This window comes from Panthera uncia (genome assembly GCF_023721935.1).
Source record: "Panthera uncia isolate 11264 chromosome A1 unlocalized genomic scaffold, Puncia_PCG_1.0 HiC_scaffold_16, whole genome shotgun sequence".
NCBI lineage: Eukaryota > Metazoa > Chordata > Mammalia > Carnivora > Felidae > Panthera > Panthera uncia.
The window spans coordinates 13,325,335-13,338,637 of record NW_026057576.1 but is presented as its reverse complement, the minus strand read 5'-3'; the positions used below and the strand labels follow the sequence as shown (position 1 = coordinate 13,338,637).

Here is a 13,303-nt window from a genome sequence, read left to right as displayed (position 1 = left end):
GATGTCTCACTTATTTTGCCTACCTAAACCAATCCCTTTTCATTTATTTGTCAGCTGGGTTAAAAGTATTTAAAAGAATTTTGACATTGTATAGTAGGTAACTTTCCCTCAACTTACACCAGAAAATGTGATTGGAAAAAGGTCTTTTATGTCACTTCAAAGTCTAAGGAAAAAATCTGTTGAGCTAAGTAAGTGACTGAAATACTGCAATTTCCAGGCAACTTTGTTGGTTTACATATGACAATAGCGCTAGTCAGGAATTTACAATGAAATTTTTAATTAAGGGAAATTCTTAATTATTAAGGGGACTATAAAATTCAAGATAATCATTGGAAGAACTGATGAGCAAGATACATTTTAAGAAAAAAAACCTTCATTTAAATTCACTAAACAAATTGATGAGTTCTTAACATTCACATTACAAGAAGATTCTTACTGATAGGTCACAGACATAAATGCCTTATGGGATTCTCTAAATCTTTTTTATATCTTATATTCCATCAAGCAGTCTACCAAACAGCTTATATCATAACTAAAATCAAAAAGAACACTTTTCTCAGAAAAAATATTTATATACTTAAAAGAATTCACTGAAACTATCACTTGAAATTGAATTTTAGCTTATAAAATTTTTCAGAATTAAAATCGCATTAAAAATAAAATTTAGTCATACAAAATTATATCACATCAATAGTGATCTAGTATTTACTAGAGGAAAGAGAGAAAACACATTCAATGCCTATTATGTGCCAGATAATATGGTAGATACTTCAAGACGAACTATCTTAGTTTAGTTCATGTTATACTCAGATAAAGTGGGCATTATGAAAATCATACCACAGCTGGCAAAAGTGATTCTCAGAGTTGCCCACATTGGTTTAGAGGGAGGGCTCTGGAATCAGGCTTTCAGGATTCGGATCCAGGTCCTAATCTGCCACTTCAATCTCGTGCCTTGAGGAAGTTACTCGGTTTTTCTCTCCCTCAGCAGCAGAAAAGTAGTAAGTGAGATAACACACAGACGCTGGCACACAGTTAAGTACTCAGTACATGCCATGTACAACTAGTACTACACATCCTTGGACAACCCGTCACCTAAAATCAGAAAGTACATAACACAACACTGGTGTGAGTCTTAATCTGTCTGACACCAAAGGAAGTCCTGCTTATTGCATCACACTGTCTCTAATGAGAATTTCTTCCTTAGTGTATTTTTAGTTGCTTGATATACGAAAGTCTATTTATACCTTGCACTAGAAAACATTTTTCCAAAGCAAATTCTTCCCACAACACACAATAAGGAAGATGTTTTATATCACCTACAGAATTTAATAACATATGTTCTTGAAAAAAGGAGGCTGGGCCAAATGAGAAAGAATGTCATGTACAGTCAATGTATCTGATCATCCAAATCAAAGGAAAATGAAATTTCTAATGTATTGAGTCATTCTTAGATATAAAATAAAAAAATATGATTACTTCAAGATTGGAGTTATACTTTCTTGAAATAATTTGTTAATCATTTATTTATTCTTTAAGTTATTGACTATTAAATGTCTAATGGAAGGCAATTTGTTTAGTCATTGCTTTCAATATTCACTGGACTAAGATTGACGCATCCAATGCAAAATAGTATTAGTTCCTGAGAAATGACAAAACATCCAAATAGTTTTGATCACTTGACAGAATTAATCAAGGTGATCACAGTGCTTGAGAATCATTATGAATAGAATGAAATCACAATGGTAATTACATATTGGCCTAATTTACTTATTCAAAAACAGGTAACATCAAATATACTGTTTGTGTTGCCACAAGCTATTTAACTCAATTCAACAATATTATTGAATTATTATCTATTGAATATTATCTATTCATTTTGTTGGTTAATTTTTTTGTGCCATAATAAAAGCTAAAATTACATGTTAAAAGAGAAGGCGATAGGAAGTGTTATTCCTGGAGATTTAAATACTAAAGGGGCAGCTATACAAAATCCAAAAACTAGTTAAAGAAAACTCATCTTAAACCCTTCCAGGCTTTCTTTGACTTGGTGTTTGGCTTCAAAACTTGAGTTAACACATCCTCTATTTAAGCCACTATATCTAGAAAATGGATAGTTCAAAACCAGTTTTCATCACTACAACTAAAGTTCAAAATATAAGTCCTACTTCATTACTTCAGTAATTCTCTATTGTAAATACTATATCACTGGTAGAAAGAAGTTCAAATACAAAGTAATACAGCCTGTATTATAACAACCAACTTCCAAGATTAATAATATATCATTTTTTAAATATGAAACTGTAGTATTAGAGATAATCTTACAGATCGCCTAGCCCAATGTCATCAGGATAACAAAACCCAGCATGTACTGTTTACTACATAGATCTATATATTTTATCACATTGAATCTAAAGAATCCAATGAGCTATTATTACTACATTTTATAATGGTGGAAGCTGAAGCACAAAATTGTTAACAAAGGTGTACTAATAATACAGTAAACTCAGCATTTGAACCCAAGTCTGTCTGACTTTAAAGTCCACACATATAACAACTATAATACATAGCTTTCATGATAAAACAAAGCCACAAAAATTCTCACAAAGCCTACCTTTAAAGGCTCCAAAAAATAAGATAATTATGTCAATAAATCATTTTCATACAAAGCCTCTCATATAGAGTAAAACTCATCAAGATTTGTAAGGACAGTGTAACAGTGCCAACAGAGAGGTAAAGCTTGCAGAAACAATACAAAGTTTCATAAAAATGGACTGCTAAGTAGACGAAAGTACATGGAAACTAAATACTTCAGCTTGAAACACAGAAGACAGAGAAGTAACTAACTTTATAGCTTAGCTCAATTGTTCCATAAAGTAATTAAGAATTAGATAATATTACAATTGTTGGCATATGCTTATTATGCAAACGGATTTTCAGAAAAGAGGGTATCTAATTTTCTCTGGAAATTTAAAAACTTTAAATAGATTCTCATTGATTTAGAATAATTCAATAATAACTAAAAATAAGATGGTATAACCTATTTCAAGGTCTCATTCATCTATATGAGTTTAGGATATAGCCAGGAGACAAGAAATTCTACCAACCCTTGTCCTACAGCTAAGAATCTATGTTCTTCAAGTAGAGGGAGAAGTCCCATTTAACAACTTTAACATTTTAAATGTTAGAAAGACTGTATCACTGAAAGACTATATCACTGATGTGCACACTTATCTATAATGCCTCCCCTTTCAAAATTTTAAATAACAAAAGACTATACTGCTGATAGATACAGTTGTCCACAAAAGAGCCAACCTCAAACATCAAGGGCTTGGACACAATTAATGTAAAAGTATTAGATAAGAATTCAAAATAGCACATAACTGAATTAACTGCAGGGTAGCTGGGAATTGGGTATGTATGATTACTAAAGAGGACAGTGATACTTTTCTTATTATATGTTTTCTGTTGGATTTAAACTAAGAAGAACATATATATCATTGCAAAAGTTGAAGTTATTTATTACAGAGAAAAGTTAAGATGAGTGACATAAAAGAACTAAAAACAAATAAAAATGAAAATCAGAATGCTGACTGTTTACATTGTCTTCTATCTCCATGATGAAATAAATACAGTTTAAGATACCAAAATATAGTGTAAATATCAAAATGAGTTTTGAAGACAGGCAATGAAAAATAACCATGTGCCTTGGATGAATGGACCAGATAACCTGTTAACATATGATCTTAGCACTAAGATTTTATAATAGCTATTCATGTAAACATAAATTACTGTGATAGTTTGTTTCAGTTATAACATTTCAAACTCCATAATCTTTCTAATTTTATTCACAAAGCAACAAATTCCATTTCAGGTTAGAATAACTATGGACAATATTAATTCATAAGGAATATTTAAATTACACATGGGAATTTTCTACTGGCTACTTCCTCTGCCAATTTCTTCTCATAGCACTAAGTTTTTAATTACTGATTACAATGTATACTGGTTCACTTGGATGATAAAGAGCAAAACATTTTGAATTTAGATCCAGGATGGAAATTTAAAGTTTTATTTTTCCACTAGGCTGATATGCCGCCCAATGAAATTACTTAAGATCTTGTAGCAAAGTAGTATCACAGCAGGGTATGATCTCGAGATTCCTTTTAACTTCAAGACTTCAACCTTTACACTGATATAAAAGAAAGCATGACCCATGGAGCTCAGTGTTGTAAATGTACAGGTCACATTTATATTCATATTTATACTTTACATAAAGATGGTCTCAATACAGGGATAATATTATTAGCAATATTAAAATAGAATTTTGTTAATAACTTATTTAGATAATAAATATGAGAAAATCATGTTACACTTCAACGGACTTGAAATTTTTCCCACCTTTGTTTGCTTCATTCACTAGGTTTTCCAACAATTCAAAATTGGAAGACTTTCATACATATGTGTACATACCAGTGAAGCATTCCTATATTGCTTTTGGAGTAAAAATGAATGTTTACCTATACAATTTTCTCTTTAAATTCTCCAAACATAGCAATGTACACAGTAAAAATCATTCTTAAAACTCACATTTAACTACTTACATAAATGATTCTAAGATATAAAATTAAATATAAAAAATATAAAATTTTATGCATGAGGTATGTTTAATAAAAAGGAAGGAAACTAAAAAAATTACACATAAAATCAACCTAATCAGAAAATAACTGAATTATATAAACACAGATATACCTTGGGTATATCTGGGTTCTCATGCAGGAACTGTATTTAAAGGAAAGCTAATATCTTTTAATATTATGCTGGTCTTATGATAATATCATTATAAGATAATACTAACAAGTAAGTTATATAACTGTTATCAAGTAGTATTCTTCAGAATAAACTTTACCCTAGTAATTTTTTTAAAGCCGACAGGATTTCATGGATGATCCAAACCATAAGCATTTCCAAAGGATAAGGTTGGGACTACCATTTTTCCTCAACTTGTATTATAATCACTATGCTACATCTAGTAAGATGTTTTCATTTATTATCAAGGAAGTCCTTCCTTTATGATTGTGTCAAGTCTTAATAATGTGTAAATTTGTATCTGCCTTAGTCCTAAAGGAGCTTTTATTAGCATGCCAGGGATAAAAACCAAATTTTACAACACATTTACACAGCACCAAGGATGTCAGGCATTATCTAAGTGTGTACAAATTACACATTCAAAGAAAACTTACCAGACAGTTGTTTCCACTTGACTGTCATTGAGCTGACGATTGTCCAGTTGGGCAAAAAGTGGAAAAAGCACTTGAATCCCTCCAATTGAATGAATTGCACTATGAATTGAATGTGTTACTATAGCTTTCACATCCTATGTTCAAAAACAAAAATGTGTATTAAATTTCTGAGGCATAAGTTATCATTATTTCCTTGTTCCAAATAACTTCGTAAAAAGAATTTCAAAAATATTGACATTTTTAAAGCCCTCAGTTATATAATTTTTGATACATATATAAAATAAAAACTTGAAATATCTTTGCCAACCACTTTAAATCTGGAACTTACGTTGAGATTTTTATACTGAAATATGAAGCTATAAATGGAAAAATAATTTAGAATAAGAAATACCATCAGAAGATTTAAAGACATTCAAGTAATTTTTATGTGGGGGAGTTATATTAGTACATCCTTAAAGCAATGTATATTTTTGTGTCTAACAGCTATCTGTTCAGCTAATCAAACGATTTTTTTTCCAAAGGATATATAACAGATAAGATAACAGAAATGATAGATTCCCTACTAAGAAGACTGACTAGTCCAAGGTAAAGTATATTGCCAAAAAATTAAAATAAAAAAATAAGGTAGAAGGCAAAAATGTCATGCAAAGAACTAGAAGATGAAAAAAAAATACCAACTGTAGACCTATAGGTTGGTAATATTTAATACGTAAAATACTGTTAATACTTAATGAAAATATGGAAACTAAGCTACTATTCACCTACCTGGAGCATTAGGGCATGTGGGGAATGCACAAAAATTGATGCATTTTCCTTTGGTGATGATTCCAGGCATAGCTGCGCATCAGTGGCCTTAGCATTATATGTAAATGCAATGCTACTTGCAAGTTTCCCATCATACAGAACCTGTTTATGATGTTCTGCCAAATGAATGTCACTCTCAGATTTAAATTTGAAGGTACTCTGAAAAAATAAAACTAAATTAAATTCTCTTTTTAAATGTAACATAATAAAACTCTAAAGTCTTAAAGCACAGAAGTATTTAAGATAATAAACAATTTGTTTTGACCCTTCCATGTGTCAGGTATTAGTCAATGGTATTATATTATTTTGTTAGCTCACTTCAGTTCTAGGAGTTAAACTGTACTCAGCAAGCTAATAAACACACTCAGATCTTCATATTCTCATTTTTATTGTTGTTTTGATAATCTACAAAATAATTTTATTAGAAAAAAATGTACATTCAGATGTTATTAAATATAAAGGGAGTTTGATTTAATACTTCATGACATAAATTTAATGTTTCTTGTTAACACATTCACAAGTATGTACATGAGTATACAGTACCTGGGACATCAATTACTCATATAGAAAAATGAATATCATTTAAGACTATGAAGAATATTTATGTGTAGAAATATTTAGGTCTTAAGTATAGCAACATATTGAATAACAATACCACTCTACAAAAGCATCAGAAAGTCATGTTAAACCCAGAAGTTCATATATCTATATGAATTTTAATTTATATTTTATTTGCAAATTTGTAATTTAATGCAAATATTTTAAAACACTGTGCATATATAAAGTGTCACCACTTTATATACAGAATACAGAAATAATAAAGATGTACTAGCTGTAATAAAAGTATTGGTAGAAATGGTTAAAATTTCGCTACAGATATAAACCTGACAATGACAATGACAAGTAATATTTCACCTTTGCAACAATTACATGATATCAGTATTTTTATTATTTTCAACCTAACAACTATGAAAACTGAATGTTAGAAAAATTAAGATCTGGAATAGATGGTACCAGTATCAATGGATTAAAAGTGAAGTGACCTATATTATAATCTAGGCTCTACCACTAATTATCTCTAGACCTTTATTTGGTGTCAAAGATATCATTTAACCAATGTGGCTCGATTGGTTACTGTTACAGTAAGATTAAACCAAACGTTCCAAACTCACATTCTTGTAGGAGGTGAACAGACACACGCATAAATGAAGCAGGTCAAGGGGGGGTTTCTTCAGACTACAGCAGTACACGTTCTGTCTAAAAGTGTTCCTCAATGTTCAGCTCAAGTCAATTATTGTACCATGTTGCCAGTTCCTCAATATTTTTCAAAAGGAACATGAACTCTGGACTTTTACATAAATATAAAATCACCTAATTTGTAATTTAATGCAAATATTTAAAAACACTGGGCAGACCAAACATGTCAGGTCAAATTCAGCCCATTTTGTACTTCTAAACTCGTATCCAGAGAGCCTTCCTTACTGGAACCTGGATGCAAACCATTGAATTAAGCACATGCAAAGGGAAGAGCAGCATGAATAAATGAAAATTTGTACGTAAGTAGCTATGGAAGGATGATACTTTTTGTCCTTTAAATGTAAGCACATTTACATATTTTGATATTAGAAATAAGCTAACCCAATTGCAGTATTTGGGATCAGACCTTGTTTTCTCTTCTCAATTAAATGGAATGCAGAACTTTATCTGCCACCCCAGAGATTTAAAATGTAATCTGTTTATATAACTCACAGATTCACACCTCCCAATCTAGAGGCAACAGTTGGGCTTAAAATATGTTCTGGTTTAAAATAAAGATTATATTTCAGTCCCTCTTGTACTAAAGAATAGGTGACAATTACAATAAAAAAAGATATTTTTTTAAAGTCTTCTTTAAGAGGAGTCAACATGGTGGAGAAGTAGGGGGACCCAAAGTTCCCTTATCCCTCAAACACAGCAGTACTGAGGTCAGGAGACTTAGAATTTCAGGAATCTCGGCTACAGAGTGACAGAAACATCTCAAAGGGCCCTTGGTGACAAATTGGTAGGCCATAGGTGCGTGATTATGAATTGGGAGAGATAAAACACATGGTGCAGGCAGAGAGGAGAGGGATCCCCTTCTGTGGATAGACAAAAGGAAGAGAAAGAGAGGGTGTGGAAGTGTAGGATTGTATTTGAACAAGAGAAAACCCACAGACTGGGTAACGGGACAAAAGGAGAAAGAACCAATTTCTAACACAATCCAGAGTTGCAGGACTTTCTCTGGACTGGGAGCAGACACACTGTACACTCTCCTGATGGGGAGGAGGAGCCAGCCCCAGGCTGGGTAGCTAGCTCAGAGGGCAGTCAGAGAGAGCAGTCATCTCCCTTGAGTGCTGTGGTAAGAAGGTATATAGCAGCTCCACGGACAAAAGATCCTGCAGACACCCACCAGCCAGAGGCCCTCTGTCTGCTGGCTGGGCAAAATGGCACTACACTGGAACTGGGGCATTGGAGCAGGATCCTTTAAATTCAGGGCCAGTGTGAATCCCAGCCAAGTGCCTGGGAGGAACAGGAAGCTGTGGAACGGGACAAACGGGACACACAGGCCACTCGTGCAGGTGCTGCACTGTGGGAATAGCCTGAACACAGTGGTTTGGGTCATCTGGTCTGGGGAGGAGAGACTGGGGTGTCAATATTTTTCTCCCCATCACCAAAAAGTTGGGGCTTCAGAGAACAGAAAACAGGCCCACTGTGGAGGCTGGACCCGCCTATACCAAACCATGCCCCTCTTTGCTTGGTAGCTGAGTATCTACCAGAGCAAGATTGACAATGACAGAACCAGATGGCCCCTCCTGCAGACCAGTAGAGTCACCAGTTCCAAGGCACCTTCAGATATTGGTCTAGCAGTTTTGCATTTTCTGATTTGATTCTTGGTCAACTCTTATTTTATATATAACATATATGTAATATTTTTTTCCTTCCCTTTCTTCCTCTTCTTTCTTCCCTTCTCTATTCTGGTTGTTGGTTTGTTTAACCAAACATTTTTAATCTATTCTTTTTATACTTCCTCTATATCTCCTTCTTATTTATTTTCCTCTCTCTCTCTCTCTGAAGAGAGAGACTCCAAAACACATCCTGAAGGGCCAGACCCTGGACAGTGTATGATCCCTTTTTAATATAGTAGTGCTCGCCGGTGCAGGACATGTAATAAGCTATTAAAACACATAAGGGACAGAAAACTAGCCAAAATGATGAAAACGAAGAATTCTCCTCAAAAGAAATTCCAGGAAAAAATGACAGCTAGAGAATTGCTCAAAACAGATATAAACAATATATCTGATCAAGAAAGAATAATTGTCATAAGATTAATAGCTGGGCTTGAAAAAAAGCTTAGAAGACAGCAGAGAATCTATTGCTACAGAGATCAAGGAACTAAGAAATAGTCACGATGAATTAAGAAAATGTTGTGCAAAATAAACTAGAGGTGGTGACAGCAAGGATGGAGGAAGCAGAGAAGAGAATAAGTGAAATAGAAGACAAAATTACGGAAAATGACGAAGCCGAGAAAAAGATAAGAAAATACTAGACAATAAGGGGAGAATTAGAGAACTAAGTGATTCAATGAAATTTAATAATATCCATATCATAGGAGTTCCACAAGAAGAGAGAGAGAAAGGGGCAGAAGGTTTACATGAACAAGTTATAGCTGACAATTTTCCTAATCTGGGTAAGGAAGCAGACATCCAAATCCAGAAGGCACAGAGAACTCCCTTCAGATTCAACAAGAATAGGTCTTTGCCATGGCATTATCATAGTGAAACCGGCAAAATACAAAGAGAATTCCGAAAGCAAGTAGGGACAAATAGGCTTTAATCTACAAGAGTAGACACATAAAGGTAGTAGCAAACCTGTCTAGTGAAAGTTGGCAGGCCAGAAGGCAGTGGCAGGAAATATTCAAAGTGCTGAATAGAAAAAATACGCAGCCAAGAATCCTTTATCCAGCAAGGCTGTCATTCAGAATAGAAGGAGAGATAAAGTCTTTCCAAGACAAACAAAAACTGAAGGAGTTCATGACTACTAAGTCCACTCTATGAATAGAACGTCACAAAGACTACAAAGGACCAGAGACATTACCACAAGCATGAAACCTACAGGTAACAATGACACTAAATCCATATCTTTTGATAATAACTCTAAGTGTAAATGGACTAAATGCCCCAATCAAAAGACATAGGGTATCAGAATAGATAAACAAATAAGATCCATCTATATGCTGTCTACAAGAGACTCATTTTAGACTTGAAGAGAGGGGATAGAGAACCATCTATCACACTACTAGAAGTCAAAAGAAAGCTGGAGTAGCCATACTTATATCAGACAAACTAAATTTTAAACTAAAGACTGTAACAAGAGATGAAGAAGGGCATCATATCATAATTATGGGGTCTATCTATCAAGAAGAGCTAACAATTATAAATGTTTACGCCCCCAACATGAAGGCACCCAAATATATAAATCAGTTAATCACAAACATAAGCAATCTTATTGATAAGAATACAGTAATTGCAGGGGACTTTAATATACACTAACAACAATGAACAGATCATCTAGGCAGAAAATTAATAAAGAAATAATGGCTTTGAATTATACACTGAACCAGATGGACTTGGCAGATATATTCAGAACACATCCAAAAGCAGCAGAATACACATTCTCCTCGAGTGCACATGGAACATTCTCCAAGATAGATCACATACTGGGTCACGAAACAGCCTCAATAAACATAAAAGAACTGAGATCATACCATGCATATTTTCAGACCACAATGCTACGAAACTTGAAATCAACCATAAGAAAAAATTTGTAAAGTCTCCAAATGCATGGAGGTAAAGAACATTCTACTAAAGAATGAATGGGTCAGGCAGGCAATTAAGGAAGAAATTTAAAAATACATGGAAGCAAATGTAAATGAAAACACAACAGTCCAAAGCCTTTGGGATGCAGCAAAGGCAGTCATAAGAGGAAAATACACTGCAATCCAGGTGTATCTCAAGAAAAAAGAAAAATCCTAAATACAAAACCTAAACATACAACTAAAGGAACTAGAAGCAGAAGAGCAAAGAAACCCCAAAGCCAGCAGAAAAAGAGAAGTAGTAAAGATCAGAGCAGAAATAAACAAGATAGAGTCCAAAAAAATGGTAAAACATATCGATGAATCTAAGAGCTAGTTTTTTGAGAAAATAAACAAAATTGATAAACCCCTGGCCAAACTTCTCAAAAAGAAAACAGAGAGAACCCAAATAGATAAAATCACGAATGAAAGATCACAACCAACACCACAGAAATACAATTATTAGAGAACACTATGAAAAATTATATGCCAACAAACTGGACAACCTGGAAGAAATGGACAAATTCCTAGACACCCAAACACTACCAAACTCAAACGGAAAGAAATAGAAAATTTGAACAGACCCACAATCAGCAAAGGTAATGAATCAGTTATCAAAAATCTCCCAATAAATAAGTCCTGGGCCAGATGGCTTCCCAGGGAAATTCTACCAGACATTTAAAGCAGAGTTAATACCTATCCTTCTCAAGCTGTTCCAAAATACAGAGGTGGAAGGAAAGCTTCTGGACTCATTCTATGAAGCCAGCATTACCTTGATTCCCAACAGACAGAGACCCCACTAAACGGAGAGTTACAGGCCATATCCCTGATGAACACGGACGCAAAAATTCTCAATAAGATACTAGCAAATCGAATTCAACAGTACATTAAAAGAATATTCACCATGATCAAGTGGGATTCATTCCTGGGCTGCAGGGCTGGTTCCATATTCACTAATCAATCAATATGACACATCACATTAATAAAAGAAAAGAACTATATGATAGTGTCAACAGATGCAGAAAAAGCATTTGACAAAATACAGCATCCTTTCCTAGTAAAAACCCTCAAGAAAGTTGGGATAGAAGAACATACCTTAACATCATAAAAGCCATGTATGAAACGCCCACAGCTAACATCATCCTTAATGGGGAAAAACTAAGAGCTTTCCCTCTGAGATGAGGAACACGACAGGGATGTCCACTCTCACCACTGTTGTTTAACACACTATTGTAAGTCCTAGCTTCAACAGACAACAAAATGAAATCAAAGGCATCCAAATTGGCAAAGAAGTAGTCAAACTTCTTTGACACACTCTACATGGAAACATCACACTCTACATGGAAAGCCCAAAAGATTCCACCAAAAAGGCAGTTAGAAATGATACATAATTCAGCAAAGTTGCAGAATACAAAATCAATGCACAGAAACCGGTTGCATTTCTATACATCAATAATAAAGCAATGGAAAGAAAGATTAAGAAATTGATCCCATTTACAATTGCACCAAGAACCATAAAATACCTAGGAATAAACTTACCCAAAGATGTAAAAGATCTGGATGCTGAAAACTATAGAAAACTTATGAAGGAAATTGAAGAAGACACAAAGAAATGGAAAACCATTCCATGCTCATGGATTGGAAGAACAAATGTTGTTAACATGTCAATACTACCCAAAGCAATGTACACCTTCAGTGAAATCCCAATCAAACAATTCTAGCATTCTTCTCAAAGCTAGAACAAACAATCCTAAAGTTTGTATGGAACCACAAAAGACCCCGAATAGCCAAAGTAATGTTGAAAAAGAAAACCAAAGCAGGAGGCATCACAATCCTAGACCTTACCCTCTACTACAAAAGCTGTAATCATCAAGACAGTATGGTATTGGCACAAAAACAGACACATAGACCAATGGAAGAGAATAGAGAACCTACAATTGGACTCACACATGGACACTGAACTAATCTTTGACAAAACAATAAAGAGTATCCAATGGAAAAAAGACAGTCTCTTTAGCAAATGGTACTGGGAGAACTAGACAGCAACATGCAGAACAATGAACCTGGACCACTTTCTTACACCATACACAAAAAAACCTCAAAATGGATGAAAGACCTAAATATGAAACAGGAAGCCATTAAAACCCTAGAGAAGAAAGCAGGCAACAACCTCTTTGACTTCAGCCGCAACAACTTCTTACTTGACACCTCTCCGAAGGCAATGGAAATAAAAGCAAAAATGAACTACTGGGACTTCAACAAGATAAAAACCTTCTGTACCACAAAGGAAACAATCAACAAAACTAAAAGGCAACTGATAGAATGCGAAAAGATATTTGCAAATGGCATATAAGATAAAGGTTAGTATCCAAAATCTATAAAGAACTTA

The 13,303-nt window shown here is 33.9% G+C and overlaps 1 protein-coding gene across 5 annotated transcripts in view; it reads right to left on the bottom strand.

The window, feature by feature from the left end:
* The window catches only part of NBEA (neurobeachin), a 673,234-nt gene that overhangs the window by 536,086 nt on the left and 123,845 nt on the right, over positions 1-13,303 (bottom strand). For 4 of the 5 annotated variants that reach the window (XM_049646794.1, XM_049646795.1, XM_049646797.1 and 1 more), the window contains 2 exons: positions 6,006-6,203; positions 5,241-5,374 (listed from right to left, as the gene is read on the bottom strand). In XM_049646794.1, the coding sequence (XP_049502751.1) occupies positions 5,241-5,374; positions 6,006-6,203 (332 nt within the window). Of the gene's footprint in view, positions 1-5,240; positions 5,375-6,005; positions 6,204-13,303 lie in introns of those variants that run through there. The other variant, XM_049646799.1, reaches the window with a different exon arrangement.